This window comes from Penicillium waksmanii (genome assembly GCF_028829765.1).
Source record: "Penicillium waksmanii strain IBT 27052 chromosome Unknown utg000002l:1.0-3326099.0:1.0-3328782.0, whole genome shotgun sequence".
Classification (NCBI taxonomy): Eukaryota; Fungi; Ascomycota; class Eurotiomycetes; order Eurotiales; family Aspergillaceae; genus Penicillium; species Penicillium waksmanii.
In genome coordinates this window covers 584,384-611,362 of record NW_026643249.1, presented here as the reverse complement: position 1 = coordinate 611,362, position 26,979 = coordinate 584,384, and the positions used below count along the sequence as shown (strand labels likewise).

The following is a 26,979-nucleotide window of genomic DNA, read 5'->3' as shown; positions in this document are numbered from 1 at the left end:
TGCGGGACTGGGACAATCTTTCCCCTCGTCCACATTCACTGCCACATCCCACAAAAAATCTCTGACTCCCATGGACCTGGTTGGATCAGATCCACTTGCTCACTCTTCCTTTTTCTTTTTCTTTTTCTTTTACCGGTAAATTAGCCGTGACTTGTCGGGCGAGAAGTACACAAAGGTCCCCCCGATCACACCGACTCGGACACCCTAGGTTTATACAACGCACTGTACATACACTAGCATACATATACAACAGACCTCTGACGTCTTTTACCCGACAAGCTGAAACAGATCGGCTCCGCTTAAACGGTGGGAGGCCGAATTAGCGAGATCCGTCAGGCACTCCGTCTCCCTCTCCGCCTCCGTGCCTGTGCCTGTCTGGTCCCTGTCCCGGTCCTCGGCCCGAATGCCGGGTTTGATGCCACGCACTATGTACACGCACCACTCAGCAGGTATTCTGCGAATATCACTGCAGTGGTGCGTCCCTTGATAGCATAAAGTGCGTGTCTTTATATGGATAGCTCCAACGCGATAAGCTGGACCCGCTTTGGGAAAGCTCCTCCATTGATTTTCATACAACCCTTGAACCCTATACCTAGCACATCATCCAGATTAGAGCCTTTTATAACTAGATTTCGAGTCTGCTCCCCTCTTCATGCCTCGACTGCCTCTCCGCCTATCTCAATTTCTTGTACAACCATCGTGAGTCTCACCGTTTCAGTGGCGAGATCGCGCCATCCATCGTGCTGCCTGCGGGGCACATTAACACATTGGGAGGGGTGAACAACTAATAAGGTACATGTACATCCCTAGTCACCGTTACTCTGCATCCTTCTTCCTTCCAACCCGTCGATCTCTCAGCCACACTTCCACCATGTTCAAAGTCCGTCCCGACTTTGACCAGCTCCAGGCATCCCGCCCGGACTTCAATCACGACGCCCAAGTCACCTTCACCAAGCCCCCCAACCCAACCTGGAAGCAAGGCGACGGCGCCAATGACGGCGGCGAGAGTCTGAAGAAAGACCATGTCGAGATCGACCCCAATGAAGACGGTCGCCCCGTCGCTTCCAACTACAAGCTTCTCATCTCCGGCATGGTGCCGAGGCCCATCGCCCTTATCAGCACAAAGTCCCTCGACGGCAAAACAACCAACCTCGCCCCCTTCAGCTACTCCCAAGTCATCAACCACGATCCCCCGCTCTTTGTCGTGGGCTTTGTCGGATCCCTCGAAAAGGCCAAGGATACACTGAAGAATCTCAACGAAACAGGCGAGTGCGTCATCAACATTATCTCCGAGCACTTCGTCGAAGCCGCCAACGCAACGGCCATCAACGCGCCCTACGGTGTATCCGAGTGGGAAACCTCCGGTCTTACCCAGGCCCCGACATCCGTCGTGAAACCCGCTCGCGTGAAGGAATCGATTCTCTCTGTCGAGGCGAAACTGGTCGAGACCAAGGAGTTTGAGAGCCGTTCCGTGCCCGGGAAGATGTCTAGTGTTTTGGCGATCGTTGAGGGCGTGCGCTTCTGGGCGCGCGAGGATGCTATCGATGAGGATAAGAGCCTTATTGATTTGGAGGTGCTGAAGCCTATTAGTCGGTTGGGTGGGATCTCGTATGGTCGTACTACAGATGCCATTGAGATCCCCAGGCCCCAGTTTTGAGCATACACCCCAGCGCTGCAATTATTATTATGGGGATTGTACATAGACCAACCATAACGAATCTTTTAGAGAAAATACACTCAGTTTCGATGCTTTCTATTCCAAACTGGGGGGGAATTCGCCATGCATATTAGACCGGTGGAGGTGTATACTTCGAAACGATTCTTGCTATCGAGACTACTAGTACCTTGCCAGATGCTCTCTACTATTAGTATGCAAGTCATGCTAGTATATCTAGCAGTTTCACCTTCATGTGGTAGTACGGGGGGGGGGTCGGTGCAACCGACGCAAAGCGCCCCGCGTGCGGAGAGGCGGGGTCGCTGCTATCAACGGAAACTATAAATACATCCATCGGGTGATACCGAACCCCCAATTCACCTAAGATTTCGATAAATTCCACGAAAACATGCCCGGAGAAGATTATGAAACCTTCAAGCTTGGAGACTGGGAGCTCCAGAGTGGAGAAAAGATCCCGGATGCTCACATCGCATACAAAACCTTTGGTGATCCCAAATCACCAGCAATCATTTATCCCAGCTGGTTCTCTGGCAGTACGCTTGATCCAACCCTGAATACTACTGCTCTGGTGTAAGCTAATAATTATTAACTCCAGTGATTTCTGATAATTTCTGGCTCATCGGAGAAGATAAAACCCTCAACCCAGAGAAATTCTTCATCATCGTCCCCGCACTCTTTGGAAATGGACAATCGTCTTCGCCTTCAAATCAGCCCACCCCTGCACCCTTCCCCAAATGCTCTTTCTATGATAATGTGCGTGCCCAGCATGAGCTCGTCACTAAACACCTAGGTATCACCCATGCACGAGCCGTGGTCGGATGGTCCATGGGAGCTGCGCAGACTTTCCAGTGGGCAACTCAGTATCCCGAGTTTATGGACATTGCGGTTCCATTTTGTGGATCGGCAAAGACTTCCTTGCATAATCAGGTCTTTTTGGAAGGCGTTAAGAGTGCCCTGATTGCTGTGAAGGATACGAGGTCTGCTGGTTCTGGCGCGATTGGTGTGAAGGAAGGACAGCCGGATGTTCGGGTTTGGTCTGCTCGTGAGAAGGATGTTGGTCTTAAAGCGCTGGGCAGAGTATACGCTGGCTGGTAAGAACTATCAAATTAGTCGCGCATTATTGATAATACTTTGAGAAGAATTTTGCTAACAGTATTGGCTTGATGAATAGGGGATTCAGTCAGGCATTCTACAGACACAAGTTATACGAGACTGTGCTCGGGTACAAGGGACTCGAGGACTTTATGCAGAATTTCTGGGAGAAGTGGGCTTGCTCAAAGGGTGAGTAACCAGTAGAGTCCGAGTCTATCGGTGGTTTACTCGACGGACCTTGACTAATCGGCTAGACCCTGAAAACCTGCTCGTCATGATTCAGACATGGCAGAACGGCGATGTCTCTAAACAAGAGCCATATAACGGGGACTTTGAGAAGGCCTTGGCATCAATCAAAGCGAAAACATTGGTTTTGCCTGCCAAGACGGATTTATATTTCCCGTAAGACGACTTCGACAAGGTTTTCTTCTTCTAGGATACAGTTGCTGATCAAGTGGATGTATAGACCGGAGGATTCGGAGTATGAAGTTGCTTCCATGAAGCCAGGTATTGGAAAGCTGGATGTCTTTCCATCGATTTGGGGTCGTGAGTACCTTGTTTTATCCATTTTCACTGTTTTGGCGTTCTAATCTAACATTGAAATGTAGACTGGGCAGGAGGACCTGGGGATAGCAAAGAAGATGTCGAATGGTTGGACAGACAGTTGGCAGGCTTCTTTGCCGAGAATAAACCAGATCGTGTTGCTGCTCTGGCCCAGAAGCTGACTGAGGCGCTGTAGCTTTGTGAGATGCGGGATGAATAATGGTAGTCAATCTATTATAATAACAGTACGGCCCAAGTATCAGCAGCCGAGGCATCGAAAGCTCCGTCAGGATCTAATTTCACGAAGTAAATTACGGATATATGTGATCGAGGACGTCCGATATTGTAGGCGTGGGTAATAGAAACTGTTTACATGCGGACGCATGGATTGATCGACTACTGTTAGATTCCATAGATTGGGGTGCCAACTTGAATTATATTCTGATCCTTTAACTTGAAGCTATATAAGCCCAGATAGCTGCTACTTGGGATGATGTTCTGAACCGAGAGAGCAAGAACACCCTATTAATACCAGGCAAGTTTCCAGTGTTTCCGACAGACCTTACCACGAATCTTATCCACGGCACAGATCCTACGATAGAGGGCCCTTTCCCACTCGATCAAATCCCAGCCGAGCGAGCAGGAACACCAGAAGATGTAATGGGATCTTTACTGTATTTGGCATCTCGAGCCGAAGCTTATTGCAATGGAAACTGTGTTCTAACAGATGGAGAACGTTTGAGCGTGACACCAGCCACCTAATAGATTGCCTGAATTGAGACGGAAAGAGGTAGACAATGATTTCGAGAGCACATCATATACGAATATTGAAAGTGTGAGGTAAATCAGGCAGTCAGGCCATATATGATCATGTGATCACCGGGTTAGCGCCCGCATGGAAGCGCCGCGTATAATCGTGTGTCGCCGAATCACCAACACCAACCAACTCCTTGACTTGCCACTCTTTTCTCGTCGCATTGCAACCCTCGGTTTCTTTTGTTTCTATTTCCTCCATCTTCACCATCTTCCTCTTACTTCGGTGCTCTTCACATCACGCGATCGTGACGTCGCTTAGATTCTGCCGTTATCTAATCCCTATCTTCGTCGCAAAGCTACACAGCGACCATCTTTGAGCAACTCCACTCTTCCTTCATACGATCATAATGGCCACACCACCCGCTCGACAGTGGGGTGTTACCCCTCCCATTTCGACCATTCTTCCAACCCAGGATGAGCTGGCCGCTAACGATGATCTCATTGCTGAACTGAAAGCACAGAACAACTTCGAATTACCCTCAGAGACGGAACGAAGGTGCGTGACTGAGATCGAAGAGATGGACCTGGGGGAAGTCTCGGAGCAAGGCGCTGACAATGAGAGTACAGAAAGCAAATTCTTCAACTTCTCCAGCGCGTCGCGCTCGAGTTCGTCAAGGGCGTTAGTCGAAAGAAAGGGCTTTCCCAAGCTGCCGTAGAGGCCGCAGGAGGTAAAGTCTTTGCCTATGGAAGTTATCGGCTTGGTGTTTATGGCCCAGGTAAGTTCACTTGGCCTCTTTCGCCAACGTAAATTGATTGCTAACCACGGTTGATCATAGGATCGGATATCGATACCCTAGTCGTCGGCCCGAAGCACGTCGTTCGAGACGATTTCTTTTCCGACTTCCCTCCAGTTCTCCAACAGATCGCACCTAAAGGGTCCATCGAGAAAATGACCCCGGTCCCCGATGCCTTCGTTCCTATCATCAAGCTGGAGATATCTGGCATCAGCATTGATCTGATTTTCGCACGACTGGTCGTCTCCTCCGTGCCAATGAACCTAGATCTCAAGAACAATGACTACCTTAGAGGCCTGGATGAGTTCGAGGTACGATCGCTGAATGGAACGCGTGTCACTGACGAAATCTTGGAACTTGTTCCCCAGCAAAAGACTTTCCGTCTTGCTTTACGCGCGATTAAGCTTTGGGCTCAACGTATGTGGAATTTCCTCTTACTCACAAGCTGGTCAAGATCTAATCCCTTCTTCTTTGAATAGGCCGCGCAATCTACTCAAATATCGTTGGTTTCCCCGGAGGTGTTGCATGGGCAATGCTCGTGGCCCGAGTCTGCCAGCTGTACCCTCAAGCGACCGGCTCTGTCATTGTTGGAAAGTTCTTCAGAATCATGAACAAGTGGGCATGGCCACAACCAGTTTTACTGAAGCAGATTGAAGATGGTCCTTTGCAGATGAAAGTTTGGAATCCGAAAGTAGGAATGCCCATGCCCCTTCGTGTGCTACTCGTACTGACCGAAACGTTCAGATTTATCACGGCGACCGATTCCACCTGATGCCCATTATCACCCCTGCCTACCCTTCGATGTGCGCAACACATAATATTTCCATGTCAACAAAGGCTGTCATTCTGCGCGAGCTTGCAAGAGGTGGCGATATTGTGGACAAGATCTTTACCAAGCAAAATTCTTGGAACGATCTGTTCACTCGGCATTCCTTCTTCACCCAAGCCTATAAGTATTACTTGAACATCACAGCCACAAGTAAGACAAAGGAAGCGGAAGCGGTCTGGTCTGGTCTTGTTGAATCTAAGCTACGTCACCTTATCGGCGCTCTTGACCGCAAAGCAATCATCGCTGTTGCACATCCCTTCCCCAAGGGATTCGAAAGAATTCATCTCGTTTCAAGCCCACAGGAGATGGAAGCTGTCAAAAATGGATCTACTCAATACCAGGCTAAAGGAACGACGACCGAAACCACTGATGAGACCAAAGATGCCGCCCACCAAGCTGCGGCAGAGAATGGAGCTGGAAATGCCCAAGCGCCGGCCCCCGCAGAGCAAAAGCCTGAGACCGAACCCCAGAATGTTTACACAACTAGCTATTATATCGGTCTAGAGCTCAACCAGCTTGAACCAGGTATGATTCCACCATCATCCTTCATATTATTAAATTCTAATCGTCATAGGTGCTCCGCGTTCCCTGGATATTTCGACAGATGCTAATATCTTCAAATCGACTTGCACCTCGTGGCCTGGCTACTTGCAGGATACCCACGACCTGTCGATCACCCATGTCCGCAGGTACGTATTCAAGCCTGCATCAGATAGCGCTATTCACTCTGACCGTTTCTAGCTTCGAGTTGCCCGATGATGTGTTCCAGCCTGGCGAAGTCCGGCCCTCCCGACCAGTGAAAACAAAGAAGAAGGTTGTCAAGAAGAGTGCCGAGGCTGCCGGTCAGAAGCGCAATATCAGCGAGCTGGACGTAAGTCAACGGAAAAGAGCGAGGAGGACCTGACTCGGCAAGCCACCGATACTCGAACTCGTCCGCCCATATCCTACGCAACGGATTGCACGGAACCAGCGGTCAGAATTACTAACTTTTGACTCACCATAGGATTCGGCTCAAAGCGCAGCGAAGCGTCAAGTTACTTCGAATGTCGCCGCCCCTGCTTGAACAAAAGTCACAACCTGATTCCACTCTCTCACGTCGGGGCTGGTCCCCACCAAAATTGAAACAGGAACCTCGGTCTGCGCACATGCGTAACCAGCAGGTTCCTAGTCTGTAATATATCGAAATCGCCTGTGAATCCGAACACTAAAATCCTCCCGATCAACGGCTACCGCCGCAATGAGCAACCCACGGAGCACAAGGTTGGTTTCTTTCTTTCTTCTACTTACCCTTTCTATGATGCCATTGCAGGGCCGGCGATTAGATTAGAGGCTCTCTTTCCTCGGGAACAAAATTTCCGAGCGTCTCGATCCGCCCTGATACCCACATCTACAAATTTGGGGTTTCTTTCTGTTGTCACATTATCAACACCGATGTAGTCTGCTCTTCTCGGTGCGTTAACTTGAGCCGTCTGGTGGTTTTCGTTCGTTTATCTTCCACATAGCTTAGCTAGGGTAGTCCAATCGAAGATACTTTTTCCGTACGCATGGTCTTATCACATAATTACTTTAAACCCATAAAGTTCAAGCTTATAATTGATTGCTATATGAGCAATCACCGACATGGATACATGAAATAAAAATTGTCATTTTTGCCTCGCCTCATTTAATGTCCTTCGCCATATAATACGGAGCTCCAAGACGATTGAAGATCTTGAATTCACCCGGCTTCACGTACATGGCCTTGGTTTCAGCTAGGTATTCATTATAGTACTCCTTTGTCATTTGTTGCTGTCTATAGGTTAGTGCACGCTGGGCTTTCATCGATTTTCTGCAGCCTACTCACAGTTTCAAACCACTCGGTGGATGCAGCCCTAAAAAAAAAAACAATAAGCATCAGAATCGAGGGGAAAAAAAAGTGGCTCTTCCTTACCGGTTTTCAACCCAACGCACGGTACCTGGCTCAGTAGGTGACTGGTAGACTTCAAAGAAGTGACATTCGGGCTCGGCTATCACGGCTTCATAGAACGGGGTTGAAGAGTTCGAAGAACCGGGGGACATTGGCGGGATCGATGTGCACGGTAACGTGAAGACTGAGTCCAGGAGTGGAAGCCATCTTGGCAACTGCTACTATCGAAGGGGTGGTAAGAGCTCTTATATGGTCTTCAGCTCTGGTCAAATTTGGGGGCCAATTGAAGGGCCAGCCGGATCTTGTTGCGAAATCAATTCCGAATAGAGCGGACTGGGAAACTTAACTGCAGCACTAGATGGCTCATAATGCTACTAGTACCCGCAAAGATGAGTTGTAGCTCATAGTTTCATGTGCACTCTGCATGACTCGTATCACGAAGCGGCGAATGAAAATGCTCGATTTGAAGACATACATCCTGACTGATTTGAAGCCTCATGTCGCACAGAGGCTTAGTAAGTCCACACCGCTATAACTATCTACTTCTTGAGCCTCAGCTAACTAGTCTTTCGATCTACATCTCCTCGCAAATGTATCTCTCCGTCGGTACATACTAACATAGCTATGATTCATGCTTATCTTGAGAAGCTGTGCCAATCTGGTATTAAATTGCTTGCACGGCCAGAGGTTGATATGGCTCTTCTAAATAGGCCACTTCCTCGTCTGTCAAATCTACCTCCAGTGCCTTCAGTGCTGCTTCGATTCGGTGAATGCTGTTTAATCCTACGATAGGACAAGCACCTTTCCTCAGCAGCCATGCCATCGCCACCGAACTCATTGTGCAATCCTTGCGGGTGGCTAAATCACACACTCTATTCACAATGACCTCGTTCTGATTCCCCACAAACCACCGCTTGGTCTTCTGATCTTGTTCTGCCCGCGACGACTTCTCCTCCCAGGGACGCGCCAAGAGGCCACGCGCCAACGGACTCCAGGGTATCAGCCCAACGCCGTCCGCTTCACAGAATGGATTCATCTCACGTTCCTCTTCGCGATAAAGCAGATTATACAGTCCCTGCATACTAACGAAAGGAGTCCAGTTATTCATTTTCGCTGTGTATTGCAATCGTGCAAATTCCCAACAATGCATACTGGACGCCCCCAAGTAACGGACCTTGCCCATTTGAACAAGATCATGAAGTGCCCGCATTATCTCTTCCGGGGAAGTCTCACGATCCAGACGATGTAGTTGTAAGACATCGATATAATCTGTGCTCAATCGACGCAGGGAGCCTTCCACAGCATCAAATATATGCTTGCGACTTAATCCCATCTGATTCACGAGAGGGCCGTCATTGAGAGCAGGATTCGGTCGCGAGTCAGGATCACCTTCGAGAACAGGGTAGTAGAGTTTTGTCATGATAACCACCCTGCTGCGTGGGATAGAGTATTTCACCAGGGCCTTTCCAATGATAGTTTCAGAATTTCCGTTGGAATATGTATTGGCCGTATCGAAGGTGTTAATTCCCAAGTCATAGGCTCGTTTGAGGAGTGGGAGAGACTCTTCTTCACCGAGAATCCAAGGAGATCCCTCCCAATTCGGATTTCCGTAGCTCATGCAGCCTAGGATTATGCGAGACACTTTGAGCCCGCTACTGCCCAGTCTTTGGTATTGCATTTTCGGATACCGGGGGGTATTCGGGGTGCTTTGAGCATTAGAATATAGCTGTGTATGCATTTTGGCATTTTGCATTTTGTTATTTTAACTTGCTGAAAAAGAGGTCGTTGATCTGGATACCTGGTGGCTTTATGTTTTGCGAGCGGTTGCGAACCGGCGAGTTCCTCGGGGATCTCTCCGTGTCCATTACCGAAAATCCGGCCAGCATGCTATGAGGCTTTAGATGTTGATTATGAATTAGAAAATCGACTTGTACAGAGTGAATTTATCGTCCGTCATATTTTAAACGTTTGTACTGTTTGAATTTCCGATTAAGCTCTTTACTATTTAGCCGGTCCCGTTTGACATCATGCCGGGGAAGGTAAATTCCCCAAAATCCGCAAATAAAAAGTCGTCCGCAGTCAGGGTATCTTCTCCAAATGAGAACGGTCCTGCTGGAGGATCCATCTGAGCATGATCATTTTGTGCCTGGTAATCGATCGCACCGGCGCCAACGGCTAGCGTGGAGATGGTCTGTTGCCCATCCCTTTGTAGCATTCCAACACACTCGCGCAACTTTCGCGTCAATCCTGGTGTCATTCGGCATATTGGATGCTGTTGAATGGAGGGCGTCGCTTCAAAAAGCTCCAATACTCTCCGGATCAACTCAAAGTCTTGATCAGGCGAGATTGACAGCTGAACGTGATAGTTTCTCGTAACTTCCAGCAAGAAATGACCCGCAAAAGCAATCATGATGTGAAAGTAATGTGGCATTCCAACAAGACTGTGTTGAAGGTTGTGCTCATGAAGGATCATCTCGAAAATTGCAACTGCAGCTCCATGTGCCATGCCCGCTGCTGTGACGAAATGAGATGGGATGACCTCTCCGTTGAGCCCTTTGAACACTTGGTGACCTAGATATAATTTACCAAAGTGATAATGCAACTGTAAGCCGCATTTTGGGAAGTCTCCGATATAAGGATCAGGCTTGAACAAGGCGGAGAATTTGGTGAACCATCGATCGAGTTGGCGAGAATAGTGAATGATCTGATTTGAGAGTGATTGTGGAACACGAGACTCTTGGTCAGAGCCTAGCAGATCACGGACTTGACTCATTATGACCAAAAGAGCCACTTGGGATATGATTCGGACGTCTGAGTCTGTGGTATCCTCTCGGGCTAGGAATGTTTCCCAGCCAAGAGCAATCTCTTTGTCACTGCGTAGCAGGGGATCGCGGTTGTGAAGAATGGAAAGGTGTTGATCTGTAATGAAGATAAGATACCACAATCTGACGCGGTCCTTGAGCGCATCTATCTCTGGTGCTGAGGTAGGTACATTCTCAGTTGATAAGAGTCGCGGGTCTATTGGTTTCGCAAGATGGTCGAAGCCACGATGAAGGCGCATGTCAGCCGCCCGTCTAATGGCATCGCTGGCCAAGATTCTCGATGCGTCAGAAAGCCAGAATGAACTTATACACAAAGCTCGGACGTATTCTAAGTTATGCTTCTCAAATATTGACCTCGATACCAAGCGGCGAAACTCGCGATTGCATGCTTCGTAGGTCTTCTGGCCATTGGGATCCTGGAGTGATGAAACCGTGCAGATTGCAGCAAATAGCACCGGTGATGTGCTTCTGATTTGCTGAAGGCTGTGATAGCCACTGCAGATCCCGTATAGATACGGATCAAGTCGAGTGAAGTACCGATCTACGAGTTCCTCTGCCGCTTCCGTTGTGATGATTCCTTTGCCAATGAGGTCTTGGTTCATTGGATTTTGTTTCTGGCGCGTGGTGCTCCCCGGGGTATTGTCGGAAGATCCAGGGCTTCCAAGTTTAGCGATGTCTAAAAATGTGTCGATGGGGGCTTGGAGTGCGGAAGGTGTGTCTGGCGGTGATATTTCACATCCATCAAGATCTTCATGGTCCCCATCTAGCTCATCATCTTGGGAAACCTTGATCTCTTCCTGGGCAGATTCCTCGGCTGTGAGAAGAGGCCTTGGCCGTGGGAGACTCAAATGTTGACAGATGTTATCAACGACCTCGTGAATTCCTTGGATATCATTTTGCAATTGTTCGGTATTTCTATCACCTGTCAGTTTTATCAGGACAGGGTTAGTTGAGCATCAAGGACCCACTTGACTTCCTCTACTAAGGATTGCAAGCTCTTGTTTAACACGCAAGAGAGACCGCGTCGACGACATCGCGTGCAAGGTGGACCATTTGTCATATCACATTTAATCTGGAATGCTGTCAGATTCTAGCCAATGGAGCAGAACACAACCCTGTCTCCTACCTTCTGTTTCCTACACGCTCCACAGGCAGTGATCTTCCGGGTAATCCCCGGCAGAACATCCAATACGCTGGCGTCTTTCCCTTCACTGGGATGAGGCTGAGAACTCGACTCCGGCAAGGCCTCCGAAGCATCATCGGTCAAAGTCCGCTTTCTTTTAGCCATGACTTGATAAGATGGAGCCGCAAGGATATTCGAGACGTTCGATGTGACGGAAACCAGGACGATAGGGCTCCGGAGAGTACTCCGAGGGGGTTTATCTAGGCTTGAGGGGCAAACGAGTACCCCCGACATGACGAAATGCGACCGTGCGATTCGTCGATACCGTCCAGAGCTAATTCTTTGAGCATGACCTCGTACTCAGCAGATCTGGCATTGATCAGCCCATCCCCGGAGGTTTCTCCACAGCCCGGGGTTCATTGGTGCAATCTCCCCGCGCCGATGGAGAAGAATCCGGGGCGGAGATGTCGGACTGTCTCCGTGAGGGAGGAATGCCGGCAGGCAGCTCGAAGCGATGGTATAAGGCGAGGATGAGGGGTAATCCAGATGAATTTGGGTTTACGATCTCTTCTACGAGACAAGCTCAGCACCATGACATCTACCATCGCGAATAAGGCAAAGGTTATACCACGTGGGATTTACGTTCCCGTGGTCTCACTATACAAGCCCACCAAACGACAGGAAGTCGACTACGATGCATCCTACAAGTTATTCTGCCATCTAATCCGTGGGGGGATTGGATGGGCTGGTACTCGCAGGAACCAATGCGGAAGCCGTTTTGCTCTCTGCCGAAGAGCGCAAGGAATTGGTTAGAATTGCGCGCAAAGCTGCAGTGGATCTTGGACGTCCAAATTTCCCCATCGTCGCTGGGATCAGTGGGCAGTCAACGAATGAATCAATTCGCCTTGCTGAGGATGCGTCGAGTGCAGGCGCTGATTTTGGCTTATTATTACCACCGAATTATTGGGCAAAGGCCGTGACTAAAGATGCTTTGCTCGGATTTTACCGCGATGTTGCGGATGAGACTACTCTCCCGATCGTTATTTACAGCGTGAGTATTTTGAGTCCACACCGCGTCGAGAAAATAAAGCTGAAACTTTCTAGTTCCCAGCTATGTGCAATGGCGTCGACATGAACTCCGATACCCTCTCCGAACTCGCACAACATCCGAATATAGTTGGCGTCAAGTTGACGTGCGGTAACGCCGGAAAAGTGACAAGACTCACCCAGGAATATAAGCACGAGCAATTTGCGGTATATGCAGGTTCCTCGGACTGGTTACTGCCTTGTTTGGTAGGAAGCGGCGGTGGATGCGTGACTGGAATTGCCAACGTGTTTCCGAAATCCGTTTCCAGACTCTATGCTTTGTGGAATGATGGCAAAATCAAAGAAGCTCAAGAGCTTCAGGGCTTGGTGGCACAGGCTGAAAAAGCCTGTAAAGAAGGGATTGCGCCCACAAAGTATGCTGTTGGACACTTCGCTGGTTCGGCTGCTGGTATTGCCGATCCAAAGACATTTTGGCCGCGTAAGCCCTATCTTCCCGTAGATGGAGTGAAGGCAGCCTGGGTGGAAAAGGCCATGCAACATTTGGTTCAAATTGAGCAGAGCTTGCCCGATGCTGTATAAATTTCAATCGTGAAGATAGATTCAGCAAATATTAGACATGCATATCGAATTGATAGCTATCTCCTTCGTAAAACTGGCACATGTGAATTCCCTGTCTAGTTTTACCACTTACGGTTTGGAGGTCTCATACGTGATTTCGTAACCGCCTTCTCGTCAGAAAAGACCCGACGTCAGATTTTCCACACTTTTCAATTATATTCCCTCTCCCTGTCACATCTGTCTTACACCAGGTGACCACCTCCTTGCGAGTGGGTAGGATAGGACCCACCACTAGAATGGGGGCCAAGACAAGATTTTTACTGCTATTCTGCGAACCCACCCTCCCTTCTTACCTGCCAACTCATTCTCAATTTCAAGATTCAATTCGACATTCAATATTACAATGAGCGCCTCTCAATCGAATAAGGCCGTTGGACGACTACCGGTAGAGCTGTGGGAATTGACATTACTACAACTAGATCTCCGGACGCTCCTCACATCTGCTACATGAGTCTGCCATGCTTGGGCTACCCTGATTCAAGACTCTACTGCGCTACAACAATTTCTATTTTTTGCACCAGAGAGCCAAATCCAGAGAGTTGATAAAACTCACAATTTGCTTCTATCCGACGCTTTCCCGTCCCTTTTCCTCAAACATGAGACAGATGAGGACTATTTTCAATCCAAGCTCACACTATCCTCTTGGGACCTAGCCAAATATCCCGAAAAGCAATTGGCATATCTGCGACCTGAGGCAAGTTGGCGTCATATGTTAGTCCAACAGCCGCCAATATATAGAATCGGCCTCATGATCGAGAGTATTTGTCATCAAATTAATCTAGTCAAATATTATGAGATTCCGGTAAGTTCCAAGGTTGGGAATCGCGGGTTGGGAATCGCGTAACTATTAGTTAGTGAGCAAGCTTAAATGTTTCTTTATATGATAGGGTGACTTGAACAGAATAAAAAAAGGTATCCGCATGGAGGACGTTTTTGAAGAAATATTTATCAATCCAGATTTCCGTTTCGAAGACCCGCAAGCCACTTGGTGGGGCAGCTTCTCACCTACAATGTCGCGGAAACTTGAGACGCTTCAAAAATTGCTACACCGCAACCTAGATGTTGGCCTTGTGCTTCATAAGGCAACTGCGGATCCCGAATTCGGTGATTCGGACGAGGAGGACAGCGGGAACATAGAGGAGGAAAAGAATTTTGAACTTTGGAAAAAGATATACGAGAGGATCGAAGCTAAATATCAGAAGCAAGACTGTAAGCCTAAAACCACAGAAAATGGCTGGTGGACTAAGCCCGAAGGGTCCTCTGATTGGGACTGAGGAATTTCAAATCTCAATTACCCCTGCTCTACTCTTGAAATGGCGAGCTATACATATCCCCCCGTAATTATCAAAATGCGTCATAGTAGCCATTCAGGGCTTTATGCTGTCTGTGCTTGAGGTAGCCAGTCTCTTTTATTGAAATTCAAATCAAACACACTTACATTAAGAGTACTGATCGTCAATTTGGATATGACCGTGCTAAATACAAACTTGAAAACAATTTTTTCATATCTATGAGAAGAAATCTTCCGCTAGTCTAATATACTTGATTCGCTGCCTCCAGAATGTGAATGCAATATGAATCGACCCATCACGCTCAATTAAGATACTTGGGTACGACAGCTCGCGGTTGAGTTTCTTTTCGCTGTTATTTGTCAGGCAATAGCCATCTCCTTCTTCAAGGGTCTTCCATTTCCAAGAGTTCCCATTATCATCACTCCAAGCCACGTTCAATGGGGCTCTCGGAGCACCCCAGAAGGCTTCTTTTCCATGCTTGTTTGCTTGTTTGGCGCGAGTATCTGTGCCATCGCTTATATCGTCGTATAAGCCATCCCGGCGTCCGATAGCATCCTTTTTCGAGGAGTGATTATAAATTAGTACAACACGACCTGAGGGTAGAACATCGAAGCAAATGCCTGCGTTGGGGTTTGGCAAGATTGTCGGCTGCGGTTCACTCCAGTCAACCCCGTCTGGTGATGTCGATAGGTAGATGTTATCTGCCCACCGACTTCGGTATAGCCCGAGATAACTTCTATTCCTCAACTGTTGGATATTCATATGCACACACCCGTAGCTTCTTGGTATCTCCGTTTCGGTCCACGTAGTCCCTTCGTCTTTTGAGATCCGAATACAAGAAATATCATCGCTTCCCAGCCAGCGTTCACCGGGCTCTGCGCGGCATTTGAAAATGGGGATCACCCAAGCACCATCCTTCAGAACAACAATAGGCTGTCGAATAAAGGTACCTGCATCTCCAAACAAAATCGTTGGATCGGACCAAGTAATTCCGTTATCTGTTGATGCCAATTGCTTCACAATTGCGGAATCCTGATTTCCCGCATCTTGCGATGTGTAAAGTAATCGGATTTCACCCGTGGAGGGAACGCGGAAGAGGACGGGGTTTTGCTCGCTGCGGGTATGATCGTGTGTCATTTTGACGGCATCTGTCCATGCATCTTGTCCAGATGGAATACGAGACATATAGATGCATATATCAGGTCGGCCTTCAATACTTCCCCCGAACCAGACACAGAGCAGATCGCCATTTGGTAGAAGGAGAAGGTTGGAGGCGTGGCATTGCTGGGTGAGAGCGGGTATATAGGCTTCTGAGTACTTGAAATCTCTTTGAGAAGTGGATTGAAGCTTTGCAATGAATTCTGGTGCTTCTGTGATCGCCGTGGTAAACATTGTGAGAGGATGATCGTTTGGGTTTCGTATCACAATATGAGAATCGTGGGAAAGCTCGAGGCGTTCAAGAAGGGTTGGATTTAAAAGAATTGTCTTATCGATAACAAGTCCACCATTTCTTGAGATAAGAATGAATCACAAGTGGCTGAATAAGTCGCTTCTCAAAATTATCGGCTTGGTCCCCGGTGTTGCCTGCGTAGTGCCAGAGGACGGAAGAAAAACCGTATTCAGATGGCGAGGTGCTCCGCTTCCCCACTTCCCCACGGGGTGTGCACAGGAAAGCTAATCACATTTAGCTTTATTTGCGACAGATAGTGTATGCTGCCCTGCATTCTTTATTTCACCATAGGGAAGCCTATTTATTGTCTATTTGTCCCCGGAGCCATTCAGTTATGAATGATTTCTAATCGAACGGGATCATCGAAATACCGATTCATAACCTACGATCTTGCCAGTGAGAAATAATGGCTGGTGGAACCAGTATCTGGGTCAGCAGCGAGGCCAAAACTGATCCGAGAGCTATCTTCAATCTTCGCCTTCTCTATCTGCTGGTTGCTGTGTCTTGGGCTGGCTCTTTTTACGGTTTTGATACTGGGAATATTGGGGGAATCCTTACTCTTCCGTCGTTCAAAAGCGCATTCGGCCTTAACGATGTTTCCCAAGCAGAGCAAGACAATCGTCAAGTTTGTTTTTCAAGTCCAGAAAGCTTTGTATTTTCTCTAACCTTTGCAAGGGAACGATCGCATCCATGCTCGCAGCTGGTGGCTCGGTCGGGGCCTTGCTAGCAGCGCCCACATCCGATTATTTTGGCCGTAAATGGTCCGTGTTCAGCTGGGGATTAGTTTTTGTCGTGGGCGCTGCGATGCAGATGATTGCAGACTATGATGTCCTTCTGGCCGGTCGCTTCATTGCTGGTATGGGTGTTGGCGCGTCATCAATGCTCACGCCTCAATTCCTCGCCGAGAATTCCCCCAAATCTGTCCGCGGGTCGATGACAGCGACATATAACCTGATGATCGTGACATCACTTATGTTGGCTTTTTGGGTGAATTATGGAGTCTCCAAGTGGTCCTTCCCGGGTGTTGAGTTTGACAACACCCAGTGGCGTGTCTCAATGGGTATTCAAATAATTCCTGGTGTCCTTCTGTGTTTGATGATTCCATTTTTATCCGAAACCCCGCGGTGGTTGATCAACCATGGAAAGTCTGAGCAGGGCCTCAAGAATATCTGCCAGCTCAGAAAGTTGCCAGCGGATCATGAGTACGTGCAGACTGAATATCGCGAGATCGAAGCGCAGGTAAGGCAAGAGCAGGAATCTTATGCAGGACACAACTATTGGGTTGTCGTGAAAGATATATTCACGTCCAGAAGCAACTTTCAGCGTTTCTTCCTGGCTGTCATGCTTTTCTTGTTCCATAAATTTACGGGAACAGACTCTCTGAACGTGAGTCAATTTTATCCGGCTTATATTCCATGAATTTTATTAACAAGTTAATAGTACTACGCCCCCGAAATATTTGCCTTGATTGGTGTCAATTCTGGCTCGTCTAGCCTGCTTACAACCGGTATATACGGCGTTGTCAAGACAGTGACAACTATATTTTATGTGGGCTTCTTGGTTGACCGAGTTGGTCGTCGTCTTCCCCTTCTTGTAGGTGCCACAATGCAAGCTACTGCAATGCTATATCTCGCTCTATACCTGCGATTTGCAGGAACCAATACGGACAATGTGGGAGGAACACCAGCGGGAGGAATCGTCGGTATTATATGGATCTATATCTACGCATTTGGATGGTCATTTGGACATTCAGTCGCATGCTACGTTGTTGCGGCAGAGATATTCCCTACCAGAATTGTAAGTTTCTGCAAATTGTCCCGATCTGACCGAATAAGCCTAACAAAATTCTAGCGATCATTTTGCATGTCTATTTGTTTTTTTATTAACTGGATCGTGGACTACGGCATAACCCGAGCGACCCCAAATATGATTACTGAAATGGGATGGGGGGTGTTTCTGCTCTATGCGATGCTGACATACCTTGGGGTGATTTTTATCTACTTCTGCCTCCCTGAGATGAAGGGCCGCTCGATCGAGAGTATGGACAATCTCTTCGAAAGACCGCTGTGGCTGATGTGGCGACATGCCTATCCCACCGAGGAAGAAAAGATTCGATCTGATGTTCGTGAGAACATTGTTGCTGGGAAACTGGACAATGATGATGAGAGGCAGAAAGATCGTGCAGAGCATGTGGAAAACGCCTAAAGGGCCTGGACTGGAGGATGTGAACCGGTAGCTTAGCTTTACCAGAGACAAACTAGCAGGTGCCAATGATTTCCGAAATGATTTAGTAAATATTATTATTGAATCTAAATGGCAATCAGGGTAGCCCCGGTAGAGCTGCTCATGATACGATATCGCAATAATTTTTGGGTGACGATATCGTACGATAAAACGATATCGTCAAATAGTACTAGCATTCGGCCACGGTCACCACGACAATAGCTGTCCAACGTCGCTACGACACGCTGAATTGCTCAAAAACGTAATAAAAATAAAGCAGACTCTGTTTCCTATCTAGGACTAGCTCTAATGACACCCACGGTCGCATGTTGGCTACGATCAAAATATATTGTAAGGATACACTGACTCGCACCACCAGATAGTTATGTCTATTGATCATAGAGGTATAGTGTCATGATGGTGCCGCAAATAGAGGCCTCTCATTGGCCAGTGCCTATGACTAAAGTCCCGTGATTAAGCTTGGCATTAACTAAGTTAGTTAGTTATCGTAACGAACATCGGATCGCAACCCCGGGGCACTGTATCATTATCGTATCGCCAAAAAGTTTCCTCTGCAATACGATTGCGATATCGTGAGCAGCTCTTTGAACTGCCCCGGCTTTGTAAATAAGGGGTACTCAGCCTAGAGTTGTCTATAGGGTTCTCTCTGACTCTCCGCAATGCGTTGTATACTAGTTAACTTGAATTGTTAATGTTATAATAAGAAAGTATAGAAGGCAGAAGAGGGAGCTAGTAGGCAAGGTGGCCATAGGCTTGATGTTGGCATATTGGTGCCTTATATACAAGACACCAGCCTTGAGTCCCAGGCTGAGTGAACTGGAATGTGAGGATGCTCAGATACTCACAGATCAAAGTACGACGTTGCATACGATGGAATGAAGTAGTAGCGGATCGATCTACCTTAAGGCTCGAAGTTAGATTGGACAATTGAAAGCCGCAATGAGAATATTATTAAACCCCAATGTAAAGCAAGGAGATTACACCTGCTCTCACATAGAACCCCACACCATAACATACCATACCCTCGATCTATAATTTTGCAAAATACAAAAGCCATGGCAGGATCTTAGCAATCAGCATCAGCTAGGAGTGACAAGTTTCTCAAGAGGGATAATCAAGGAAACTAAGTACATGGAGAAAAACCAGATACTGAATATGAATGGTCAGCGCTGATTGCCGTTCGACCCCGAGGAGAACCTCGACTCCTGTTCCTTTTTAACAGTGGAGCCTGATCGCGAACTAGCAGGTGCTAATAATTTCCGAAATGATTTGGTAAATATTATTATTGAATCTAAATGGCGATCGGGGTAGACCCGGCTTGGTAAATGAGGGGTAGTCGGCCTGGAGTTCTCTACGGGGTTCTCTCCGACTCTTCGTAACGCGTTTTATACCAACTTGAATTGTTCTTATGTGATAAATATTCAATTGTTATAACAAGAGAGCATTCAGCTATATTATGAATCATTCTCATTAAACTCACTCCAACGAAATGGCTGACACATTGGAACACAAAACCTTTACTCTTAACACTGGTGCCAAAATCCCCGCAATTGGATTTGGCACTTGGAAAGCTGGGCCTGGAGAAGCCGCTGCTGCCGTTAAATCGGCATTTGACGTGGGGTATAGACATTTTGCAAGTCCTCAACATGCTCCTTATTTGTTTGACGTCTCCACTAATATATTGAATAGGATTGTGCTCCTCTTTGTACGTTGGCGTCAAACTTCAGTTGGAAACAAAACACTGACGCTTTATTATAGATGGAAATGAAGCTGAGATTGGACAAGTATTTGAAACCATTCCAGTGCCACGAAATGATTATTTTGTGACTACCAAGCTGTACGCCCCTCGAGCCCCGCGAGAAGTGGTGAAGTCAACTAATCTTATAATTTTCCTAGTTGGTCATCCGACCATCGTCGAATTATCCCTGCCCTTCAAAAATCACTTGATGATTTGCGCCTCGATTACGTCGATCTGTATCTCATGCATTGGCCTGTTACTCTGCCCGCTTCATCCCCGGAGACATACGGGAAGGAGGATCGTACGGCTCACGACCCCGACTGGGACTTTAGGGACACTTGGCGTGAGATGGAAAAACTCCTGCAGACAGGAAAAGTACGCGCCATAGGCGTTGCAAACTTTTCAACCGTCAACCTGGAAAAGCTGCTGAAGAGCTGCTCTGTCGTGCCCGCAGTCAACCAAACCGAGATTCAACCTTTGCTCCCTCAAAAGAAACTCAATGCTCTTTGCATAAAGCATGGTGTTCACCAGACAGCATTCGGGCCCTTGGGAGGGAGTGGAAGCACTCTGCACGAGGACCCTATAATTAACTCCATAGCGCAAAAGAGGGGCTGCAGCTCGGGCAACGTGTTGCTGAGTTGGGGAGTAGAGAAGGGTTGGAGTGTCATTCCAAAGAGCACCAATCCGTCAAGAATTGCCAAAAACCTTCAGCAATGTTTCGTTATGGATGACAACGAAACAGTTAAGATTGACGAGCTTGTCACGTCTCTCGGAGGCAAGAGATTCAATCGGCCAAACTGGGGAACAACAATTTTTCACGACGATGCTGATGCAAATGTACAATAATTCGACATATTTACTACAAACATACTCTATTTCACAAGACAACAGCTGCTCCACCTTGATTAATCGATACTCACAGACTTTAGCTGAGCAGTTTTGCTTGATGATAATAGGTCCTGTTAACAGAGACATTCTTACTTGACGAGACGTTACTTCGATCAAAAAGATTCAAGGTTGGCTTAAAATTCAGAGTTTCAGTTAAGCACTGTATATATCGAACCAGCTTGAAGTTGATCAAACTTTGGGTGATGTTTAAAGCTCTACCGATCCAAACTGCTCCTTGCCGACGACGCTTTAATTAGACCCGCCTGCGTCTGGCCAGTCACAATTGCCCAGCTTCATTCCTCTCTCAGAGGAGTGTTGATCGTCGCCTCGATACCTAATCTGATTAAAAATGCACAAACTATGTATTTCACTTTCCGACGAGAGCCGAATACCCCGCGACGCTGGGCTACTTTAAGTATCAAGGTCTAATAGCGGCAGCAATTTCATCTACAATTGCAGTTCCGAATGTCGCACAATATCCTTGTTACCGGCGCATCCGGATACCTCGGGGGAACGCTCCTCGCCCGATGGGCCAGCGCCAAGCTCCCTACATACCAGAGGCACTTCGCTCTCGTACGCACGGACGAACAAAGCGAGGCAGTCAAGAAATATGGCGCAGAACCGATCAAATTCAATATTAAAGATCAAGCCAGCGTAACCACCACCATCATCGAAAACAAAATTTCCATTATCTACTTTCTGATTGATGCTACTGCCTCTTAAACTCAGGTGCAGATGATCAAAGCCCTGGCAGAAGTGAAGAAACAAACTGGACAGGATGTACACTTTCTCCATACCTCTGGCGCAAAGCTATTCAGTAGCCATGCAGGTCTTCCGACAAATTCTCCGATCCCCGATAATGATCCAGCTCTCTATTACCTCTCGAAAATTACCTATGCTCGGTACTTATTTGTTGAAAAGGCAGTGATGGCCAATAATACAATCATCGAAACTGCATTGGAATATGATGTGAAGAGCTACTTATTTGTGCCATGTGTTGTATATGGCAAGGGCGAAGGATTTGGAAATAAAACCTCCATTCAAACGGTCGCTATAGTAAATGCGGCCAAAAAACTTCGACGAGTTTGCCGACCCGACCCTGGTTATTATGTAGGCTTCACTATTTCCTTTTCACATCCGTTCAATTACTGATATTTCAAGACCTGGCCTGTGAGCCATGTCAGTGACACCGCAGGGTTATACCTGGAAATCATTTGGAGCAGCTTGTCTGGTAAGGAAATAGACCATGGCATAAATGGGTACTATCTTGCCTCTAGTGGCAACGTGTCTTGGAACAGTCTTTACACCGCGATGGCCAAGCGCCTTGCTGCACAAAATATTATCGACAATGACAAGGTTGCGCTAGCTGATGACCAAGCCTTGGAAAGCATGGGAGCAGCGCTTGGATGCCCCAAGGACATGGTTTCATTGTTTCTGGGTGGAAAATGCACATTGCAAGCCAAGCATGGCCGGGAGATTGGGTGGACTCCTCAATATTCAGCGGAGCATATCCTGGAAATGGCGGATGCAGAAGTTGATTTGATCCTTCAAAACCCATGAAATGGCTTCTATGAGTATGGAAAGTCGCTAGAAAAAGATAAAGCAACTGTATGAATTCCTCTCAATTGCAGTGGTCTAGGTATCTACGAGATGAAAATAACCTCTCTCTCATGCAAGCTGCGATATCGGTACTTTCGACCACCAGAATTCTGTCTCCTCGCTTGCCCATTCATCTTTCACGAATTTGGCTGCAGGGGCAGTAGACCCTCCAATCAGCTCCTCATTTCCTTCCCCAAAAATCAGAATCCGCCTATTGTCTGGCACATACGGCTCCCATTTAGGGCGTTCTCCATGGCGGCCCGAGATGGCATTCGGATCCCCTTTCGTGATGAAGCTGGTGACATAGGCATGATAAGTTCCAGACAGTTCTTTTTGAGACTCAGATATCCCGGTAATAGAGTTATTGTATGTCTCGTAATACATGTTGTCACCATGATTCGCACGGCCAACCACCGTTCTTGGAAGTGCCCAGTTGTATAGGTAGGCCGGGACACCCTGGGAAGCAGCAAAATGTGCTGTTTGTCGCACTGGCGCCACATAGGCATAGTGACCATATGCAGCTTCAATTCGCTTATATTGTGGACCAAGGCCATGACCCTCTCTTCTTTCCACATACGGCGAGCTGGAGCTCACACTAGGGTCAGGATATAGGCGGTCGATTGTATCAAGATCATCCTTGGATAACTCAGGGAGTAGATCCTGCCAGAATTTTCGGAATTGTCCCGGATTAGACATTTTTTTGTCCACATACATTGTTCCTTCGTTGCTGTTGAAGCCTGTCATTATGGGAACCTTATTCCAGAGAAGAGAGCTCCATGCGTCTAGCGGCTTGCGTGGAATGATGTCTTCATCAATCACAGGTTGGAATGCCCATCTAAGCGATGGATTGTATTTATCGAAAACCTTTGTTTGCGCGTTCGTAACCGTTGAGCTAGGCAATGAGCGTAGAAACGGGAAGATCTCAGATTCAGAGATGTCTGATGGACAACCAACTTCTTGGAGGTAATCTTGAAACTGTTGCTCATGAACTTTCGCATCATAGGGACGCACTGCCCGGGATGTTGGCGATCCAGACTCTAGAATCACACGATGGAATAATGGTGAGGCTTGGGCATCATACTTCAGCAAATGGTGTCCAATCTGACCTTCTGTTAGCAATCATAATCTTCGACCAGAAGAATTCATCTCACCGAATGCGCTCCTGCGGACAGGCCGAAAAGAGTAACGTTTTCAGGATCGCCACCAAATTTCTTGATATTTTCCTGCACCCATTCGAATAGGTGAACCTGGTCACGAAGACCAAGATTCAGAACGCCCTCTTTCTTGGACAAGGCCGATGGTAAAAAGCCCAATGCCCCGATACGATAACCGAAGCTAACACCGATAAATGGCTCTTCAGACCATGCCACCATCGATCCAGTGTCGTGCATGACAGCGGCACCTCGGTTGAAGGCGCCTCCATGGATATAGATAGCAACAGGCAGTCTGTCTTTTTCGCCAGTCCCAGTCGGTCGGAAAATGTTAGCAGTCAGACAGTCTTCACTCTGCTCTAGCTTCGGACCACCAGCCAGTAATGCTTTGCCAGGGGCTGCTGGTCCAAATCTGGTGGCGTCAATGCTTTGCGAAGAGGCGGGAACTCTCTCGGCAGGCTTGAATCGCCTTTCGCCGACAGGAGGGAGGGCATAGGGCACGCCCAGGAACGCCTCGACAGATTGAGGAGCTGCTTCCTCACGAATGGTTCCAATCACCTTGCCTTGGGCAAGGGTGACTGTAGGATGATCAGATGAGCCGCTCGTCATGATTCGCCTTGTCTGTATTTAGCGTGGTGTTCGATCTGTCACAGGGGCAGGCGCTGGAGTCAGATATAGGGATGTGCGCTTTTCTCTCCGGGGGACAGAAGTAGCTCCGTGCGGGGGAGATAGAGCCCGTCTTTGTGGAAGGTGAAGTGGAGACACGGTTTATCACTCGATGGTGCGAAGATAGGAGGAGTCATGACAGTTGGTTCCTTTATCCTGTGGGGCCACCTACGACAGGTCGATAGCGAGCCGGGTCAGACCAGGAAGTTTTATCTCCTTTCGCAGGCTGGCAATGAGAAACATATCAATTGGGGTCTGGCGCTATATTGGCCCGAATATTGGAGTCATAATCAAGTCGTCGACGACCCTACTAAACAAATCCCACCCGATCGATAGTCAAAATTTCCTCATTGATACGGGAGTCCTTGATGCCCAGATGGAGCGGGGAAGAAGAGCTAAACTATATTTCAATTGACACTTTTACTGAATAACCATGTGGCCCATGGTACAGTTTCCGGCTCTAGAGTTTCAATTAGAATTTTCCCTCGTATCTACTCCGTACAGCTTAAGGCTTAGATATGTGATGTTTCGGAGCCCTTGGCCACTACTATCAAATCGGTTGATCTCGGCGAGAATCCGAAGTCACTCACTACTCCGCATTCATGGTTTGAGCTAAAAGTTGGGGCAGTTCTGGGCGGAGATAACGCGCGAATGGCCAGCTTCGCTTTAAAAGAGCCATTGGGGCAGACTTATCTTGTACCCCTTTCCCTTTTCTGCGTAAATTATAGTCTTTTACTACCCATTTTAATCTTCCATAATGGCTGAAATTTCAAAAAAGCCTGTCCTTGATGAGGAATCTCCTGAAAAATTGAAGGATGTACAAGCCGGCACGGTCACCGATCTTGACGAGGGAGAGTTGTTTCTCCATGAGCATGGATTCTCCCAAGAGACCCTTCAAGAAATGCTCGAGGATGAACCACGAAATAAAGCCTTAGTCCGCAGAGTCGATCTCATTCTTTTGCCACTTCTTGCTGGTACCTATACACTACAGTACATCGATAAGTCAGCGCTAGCCTACTCAGCAGTATTCGACCTCCTGACAACGACGAATATGTCCAGTAATGAGTACAGCTGGTTAGCTAGTATCTTTTACTTCGCGTATCTTATCGCCGAATACCCTTGGAATCTTCTCGCCCAGAGAACAAGGCTGGGGAAAGTTGTATCGGGCAATATTGTGGCATGGGGCTCGATGCTTATGATTACCGCTGCTTGCTCCTCTTTCACCGGCATGGCAATCTGCCGCTTTCTTCTCGGCATTTTCGAGGCGCCTATCACACCGTGCTTTATGATGATTGTTGGCATGTGGTATACGCGTGCACAACAGCCATTCCGTGCTGGAGTATTCTATAGTTGCAACGGAGTGGGCGCCATGATTGGTAGTCTCTTGACTTTCGGAATTGGACAGATCAAAACCATTGCGGTATGGAGAGCCATATACCTCATTCTCGGCGGAATCACAATCTGCTGGGGGGTCCTGATGTTATTCTTTCTTCCGGACGACATCATATCGGCTAAGCGGTTCAAACTGGACGAGAAGGCTCTCTTGATTGCTCGCAGTCGACTTGGTCGAACCGGCGTGATCAACCACCACATCAAATGGTACCAGATCCGAGAAGCACTTGTGGATCCTCAAATTTGGATATTGTTTTTCTTCACTTTATTGAATGAAACAATCAACGGTGGATACGCAAACTTCGGAAAGCTCATCATCAAAGGGCTAACCAAAGACCCGCTCACCACGGTTGCACTTGGAATTCCCCAGGGTGGTTTTCAAGTGTTTTGGATCCTAACAGGAACCTTTCTTGCATCTCGTGTTCGCAACCTGCGTACCATCGTCATGGCCATCTACCTAATCCCAACAATTATAGGTATCTGCTTGATGTGGAAGCTAGATCATGACAGCCACAAGATTGGAATTCTATTCAGCTACTATCTCATTGGGGCTTACGTTTGCTCCTTAGTACTGGCACTGCAGATGCCTGCTACAAACCTGGGAGGCTATACCAAGCGCAGTACTGGCGTTGCACTGGTCTTTCTGGCCTACTGTGCAGGAAATATCATTGGTCCCCATGCATTCCTCGCCAAAGAGGCCCCCCCTGTACCAAACTGGCTGCAAAGTGATTCTGGCTTGTTCCACATCGCAACTTGTGCTGGCACTCTGCCTTCGCTGGTTACTGACCAACCGCAACAAACAAAGAGATGCCGCATCCGAAAATGAGGGAGCTGCAGGCATGGCGGTACTAGATGAGCTGGCTGATCTGACCGATTTCGAGGTGAGATACCGGTTAGATAGTCGAAGCAGAACCATGCTAACTAACCATTTCCTAGAACCCAAACTTCCGATACGTACTTTGAGCAACCTTCAGCTCACGGGAATTCGTCTAGAAGCATTTCAATTTCTGCATAGTATTAGTATTCCAATCCAAGTGAGGAACTTCATATCCATACTGTGCTTGGTGGTAGACTTGATGCTAGAAGTAGAACTCGCCTGAGCTTCTAGTCTGGTCATGAGATAGTCGAGATCGGGCTAAACCGATCGCCCCGGCAAGAATAGGTAGGTTCTCGGTCCAAGCCACGTCCATGTAAATACGAACATAAGTTTACGGCAGAAAAAATTGAAACAAAAGAAACTGAGCTTGTTTTTGAAGAAAATGGAGACAAAGTATTGTACATCGTATTTGAGGGATGGACAAGCCGCGAAAAAAGAAAAAAAAGTTCTAAGGGTAGTCTCTATTATCCTCCAACA

The 26,979-nt window shown here is 47.6% G+C and overlaps 15 protein-coding genes across 15 annotated transcripts; 10 read left to right on the top strand and 5 right to left on the bottom strand.

The window, feature by feature from the left end:
• Positions 1-871: 871 nt before the first annotated feature.
• N7481_001898 (flavin reductase family protein) lies at positions 872-1,657 on the top strand (the record flags this gene model as incomplete). The annotated part of the gene is made up of 1 exon (XM_057261117.1): positions 872-1,657. The coding sequence occupies one exon, from the start codon at positions 872-874 to the stop codon at positions 1,655-1,657; it is 786 nt and encodes a 261-aa protein (XP_057126049.1).
• Positions 1,658-2,063: 406 nt separating this feature from the next.
• Positions 2,064-3,506, top strand: N7481_001897 (homoserine acetyltransferase family protein; the record flags this gene model as incomplete). The annotated part of the gene is made up of 6 exons (XM_057261116.1): positions 2,064-2,208; positions 2,271-2,766; positions 2,847-2,956; positions 3,022-3,169; positions 3,234-3,313; positions 3,376-3,506. The coding sequence occupies 6 exons, from the start codon at positions 2,064-2,066 to the stop codon at positions 3,504-3,506; spliced, it is 1,110 nt and encodes a 369-aa protein (XP_057126048.1).
• Positions 3,507-3,683: 177 nt separating this feature from the next.
• On the top strand, positions 3,684-4,072 carry N7481_001896 (Sorbose reductase sou1; the record flags this gene model as incomplete). Its single annotated transcript, XM_057261115.1, has 2 exons — positions 3,684-3,711; positions 3,789-4,072. 2 exons carry the CDS (start codon positions 3,684-3,686, stop codon positions 4,070-4,072), a joined length of 312 nt encoding a protein of 103 aa, XP_057126047.1.
• Positions 4,073-4,473: 401 nt separating this feature from the next.
• On the top strand, positions 4,474-6,752 carry N7481_001895 (polynucleotide adenylyltransferase; the record flags this gene model as incomplete). The annotated part of the gene is made up of 8 exons (XM_057261114.1): positions 4,474-4,622; positions 4,694-4,842; positions 4,903-5,277; positions 5,340-5,551; positions 5,605-6,214; positions 6,264-6,378; positions 6,431-6,560; positions 6,693-6,752. The coding sequence occupies 8 exons, from the start codon at positions 4,474-4,476 to the stop codon at positions 6,750-6,752; spliced, it is 1,800 nt and encodes a 599-aa protein (XP_057126046.1).
• Positions 6,753-7,348: 596 nt separating this feature from the next.
• N7481_001894 (putative quinol monooxygenase) lies at positions 7,349-7,747 on the bottom strand (the record flags this gene model as incomplete). Its single annotated transcript, XM_057261113.1, has 3 exons — positions 7,349-7,477; positions 7,533-7,560; positions 7,620-7,747. 3 exons carry the CDS (start codon positions 7,745-7,747, stop codon positions 7,349-7,351), a joined length of 285 nt encoding a protein of 94 aa, XP_057126045.1.
• Positions 7,748-8,259: 512 nt separating this feature from the next.
• On the bottom strand, positions 8,260-9,273 carry N7481_001893 (aldo/keto reductase; the record flags this gene model as incomplete). Its single annotated transcript, XM_057261112.1, has 1 exon — positions 8,260-9,273. One exon carries the CDS (start codon positions 9,271-9,273, stop codon positions 8,260-8,262), a length of 1,014 nt encoding a protein of 337 aa, XP_057126044.1.
• A 327-nt stretch (positions 9,274-9,600) lies between these two features.
• N7481_001892 (uncharacterized protein) lies at positions 9,601-11,705 on the bottom strand (the record flags this gene model as incomplete). Its single annotated transcript, XM_057261111.1, has 3 exons — positions 9,601-11,332; positions 11,386-11,489; positions 11,544-11,705. The coding sequence occupies 3 exons, from the start codon at positions 11,703-11,705 to the stop codon at positions 9,601-9,603; spliced, it is 1,998 nt and encodes a 665-aa protein (XP_057126043.1).
• Positions 11,706-12,086: 381 nt separating this feature from the next.
• Positions 12,087-13,166, top strand: N7481_001891 (dihydrodipicolinate synthase family protein; the record flags this gene model as incomplete). Its single annotated transcript, XM_057261110.1, is given in 3 exon segments — positions 12,087-12,288; positions 12,299-12,591; positions 12,645-13,166. The coding sequence occupies 3 exon segments, from the start codon at positions 12,087-12,089 to the stop codon at positions 13,164-13,166; spliced, it is 1,017 nt and encodes a 338-aa protein (XP_057126042.1).
• A 959-nt stretch (positions 13,167-14,125) lies between these two features.
• N7481_001890 (uncharacterized protein) lies at positions 14,126-14,479 on the top strand (the record flags this gene model as incomplete). Its single annotated transcript, XM_057261109.1, has 1 exon — positions 14,126-14,479. One exon carries the CDS (start codon positions 14,126-14,128, stop codon positions 14,477-14,479), a length of 354 nt encoding a protein of 117 aa, XP_057126041.1.
• A 234-nt stretch (positions 14,480-14,713) lies between these two features.
• Positions 14,714-15,889, bottom strand: N7481_001889 (sialidase family protein; the record flags this gene model as incomplete). The annotated part of the gene is made up of 1 exon (XM_057261108.1): positions 14,714-15,889. One exon carries the CDS (start codon positions 15,887-15,889, stop codon positions 14,714-14,716), a length of 1,176 nt encoding a protein of 391 aa, XP_057126040.1.
• A 464-nt stretch (positions 15,890-16,353) lies between these two features.
• N7481_001888 (uncharacterized protein) lies at positions 16,354-18,152 on the top strand (the record flags this gene model as incomplete). The annotated part of the gene is made up of 4 exons (XM_057261107.1): positions 16,354-16,572; positions 16,623-17,333; positions 17,388-17,744; positions 17,799-18,152. The coding sequence occupies 4 exons, from the start codon at positions 16,354-16,356 to the stop codon at positions 18,150-18,152; spliced, it is 1,641 nt and encodes a 546-aa protein (XP_057126039.1).
• A 1,528-nt stretch (positions 18,153-19,680) lies between these two features.
• N7481_001887 (uncharacterized protein) lies at positions 19,681-20,775 on the top strand (the record flags this gene model as incomplete). Its single annotated transcript, XM_057261106.1, has 3 exons — positions 19,681-19,828; positions 19,950-20,028; positions 20,088-20,775. 3 exons carry the CDS (start codon positions 19,681-19,683, stop codon positions 20,773-20,775), a joined length of 915 nt encoding a protein of 304 aa, XP_057126038.1.
• Positions 20,776-21,282: 507 nt separating this feature from the next.
• N7481_001886 (uncharacterized protein) lies at positions 21,283-22,377 on the top strand (the record flags this gene model as incomplete). The annotated part of the gene is made up of 3 exons (XM_057261105.1): positions 21,283-21,471; positions 21,547-21,927; positions 21,979-22,377. 3 exons carry the CDS (start codon positions 21,283-21,285, stop codon positions 22,375-22,377), a joined length of 969 nt encoding a protein of 322 aa, XP_057126037.1.
• A 108-nt stretch (positions 22,378-22,485) lies between these two features.
• Positions 22,486-24,176, bottom strand: N7481_001885 (putative extracellular lipase; the record flags this gene model as incomplete). The annotated part of the gene is made up of 2 exons (XM_057261104.1): positions 22,486-23,517; positions 23,568-24,176. The coding sequence occupies 2 exons, from the start codon at positions 24,174-24,176 to the stop codon at positions 22,486-22,488; spliced, it is 1,641 nt and encodes a 546-aa protein (XP_057126036.1).
• An 814-nt stretch (positions 24,177-24,990) lies between these two features.
• N7481_001884 (putative MFS transporter) lies at positions 24,991-26,588 on the top strand (the record flags this gene model as incomplete). Its single annotated transcript, XM_057261103.1, has 3 exons — positions 24,991-26,363; positions 26,431-26,506; positions 26,562-26,588. The coding sequence occupies 3 exons, from the start codon at positions 24,991-24,993 to the stop codon at positions 26,586-26,588; spliced, it is 1,476 nt and encodes a 491-aa protein (XP_057126035.1).
• Positions 26,589-26,979: the final 391 nt, after the last annotated feature.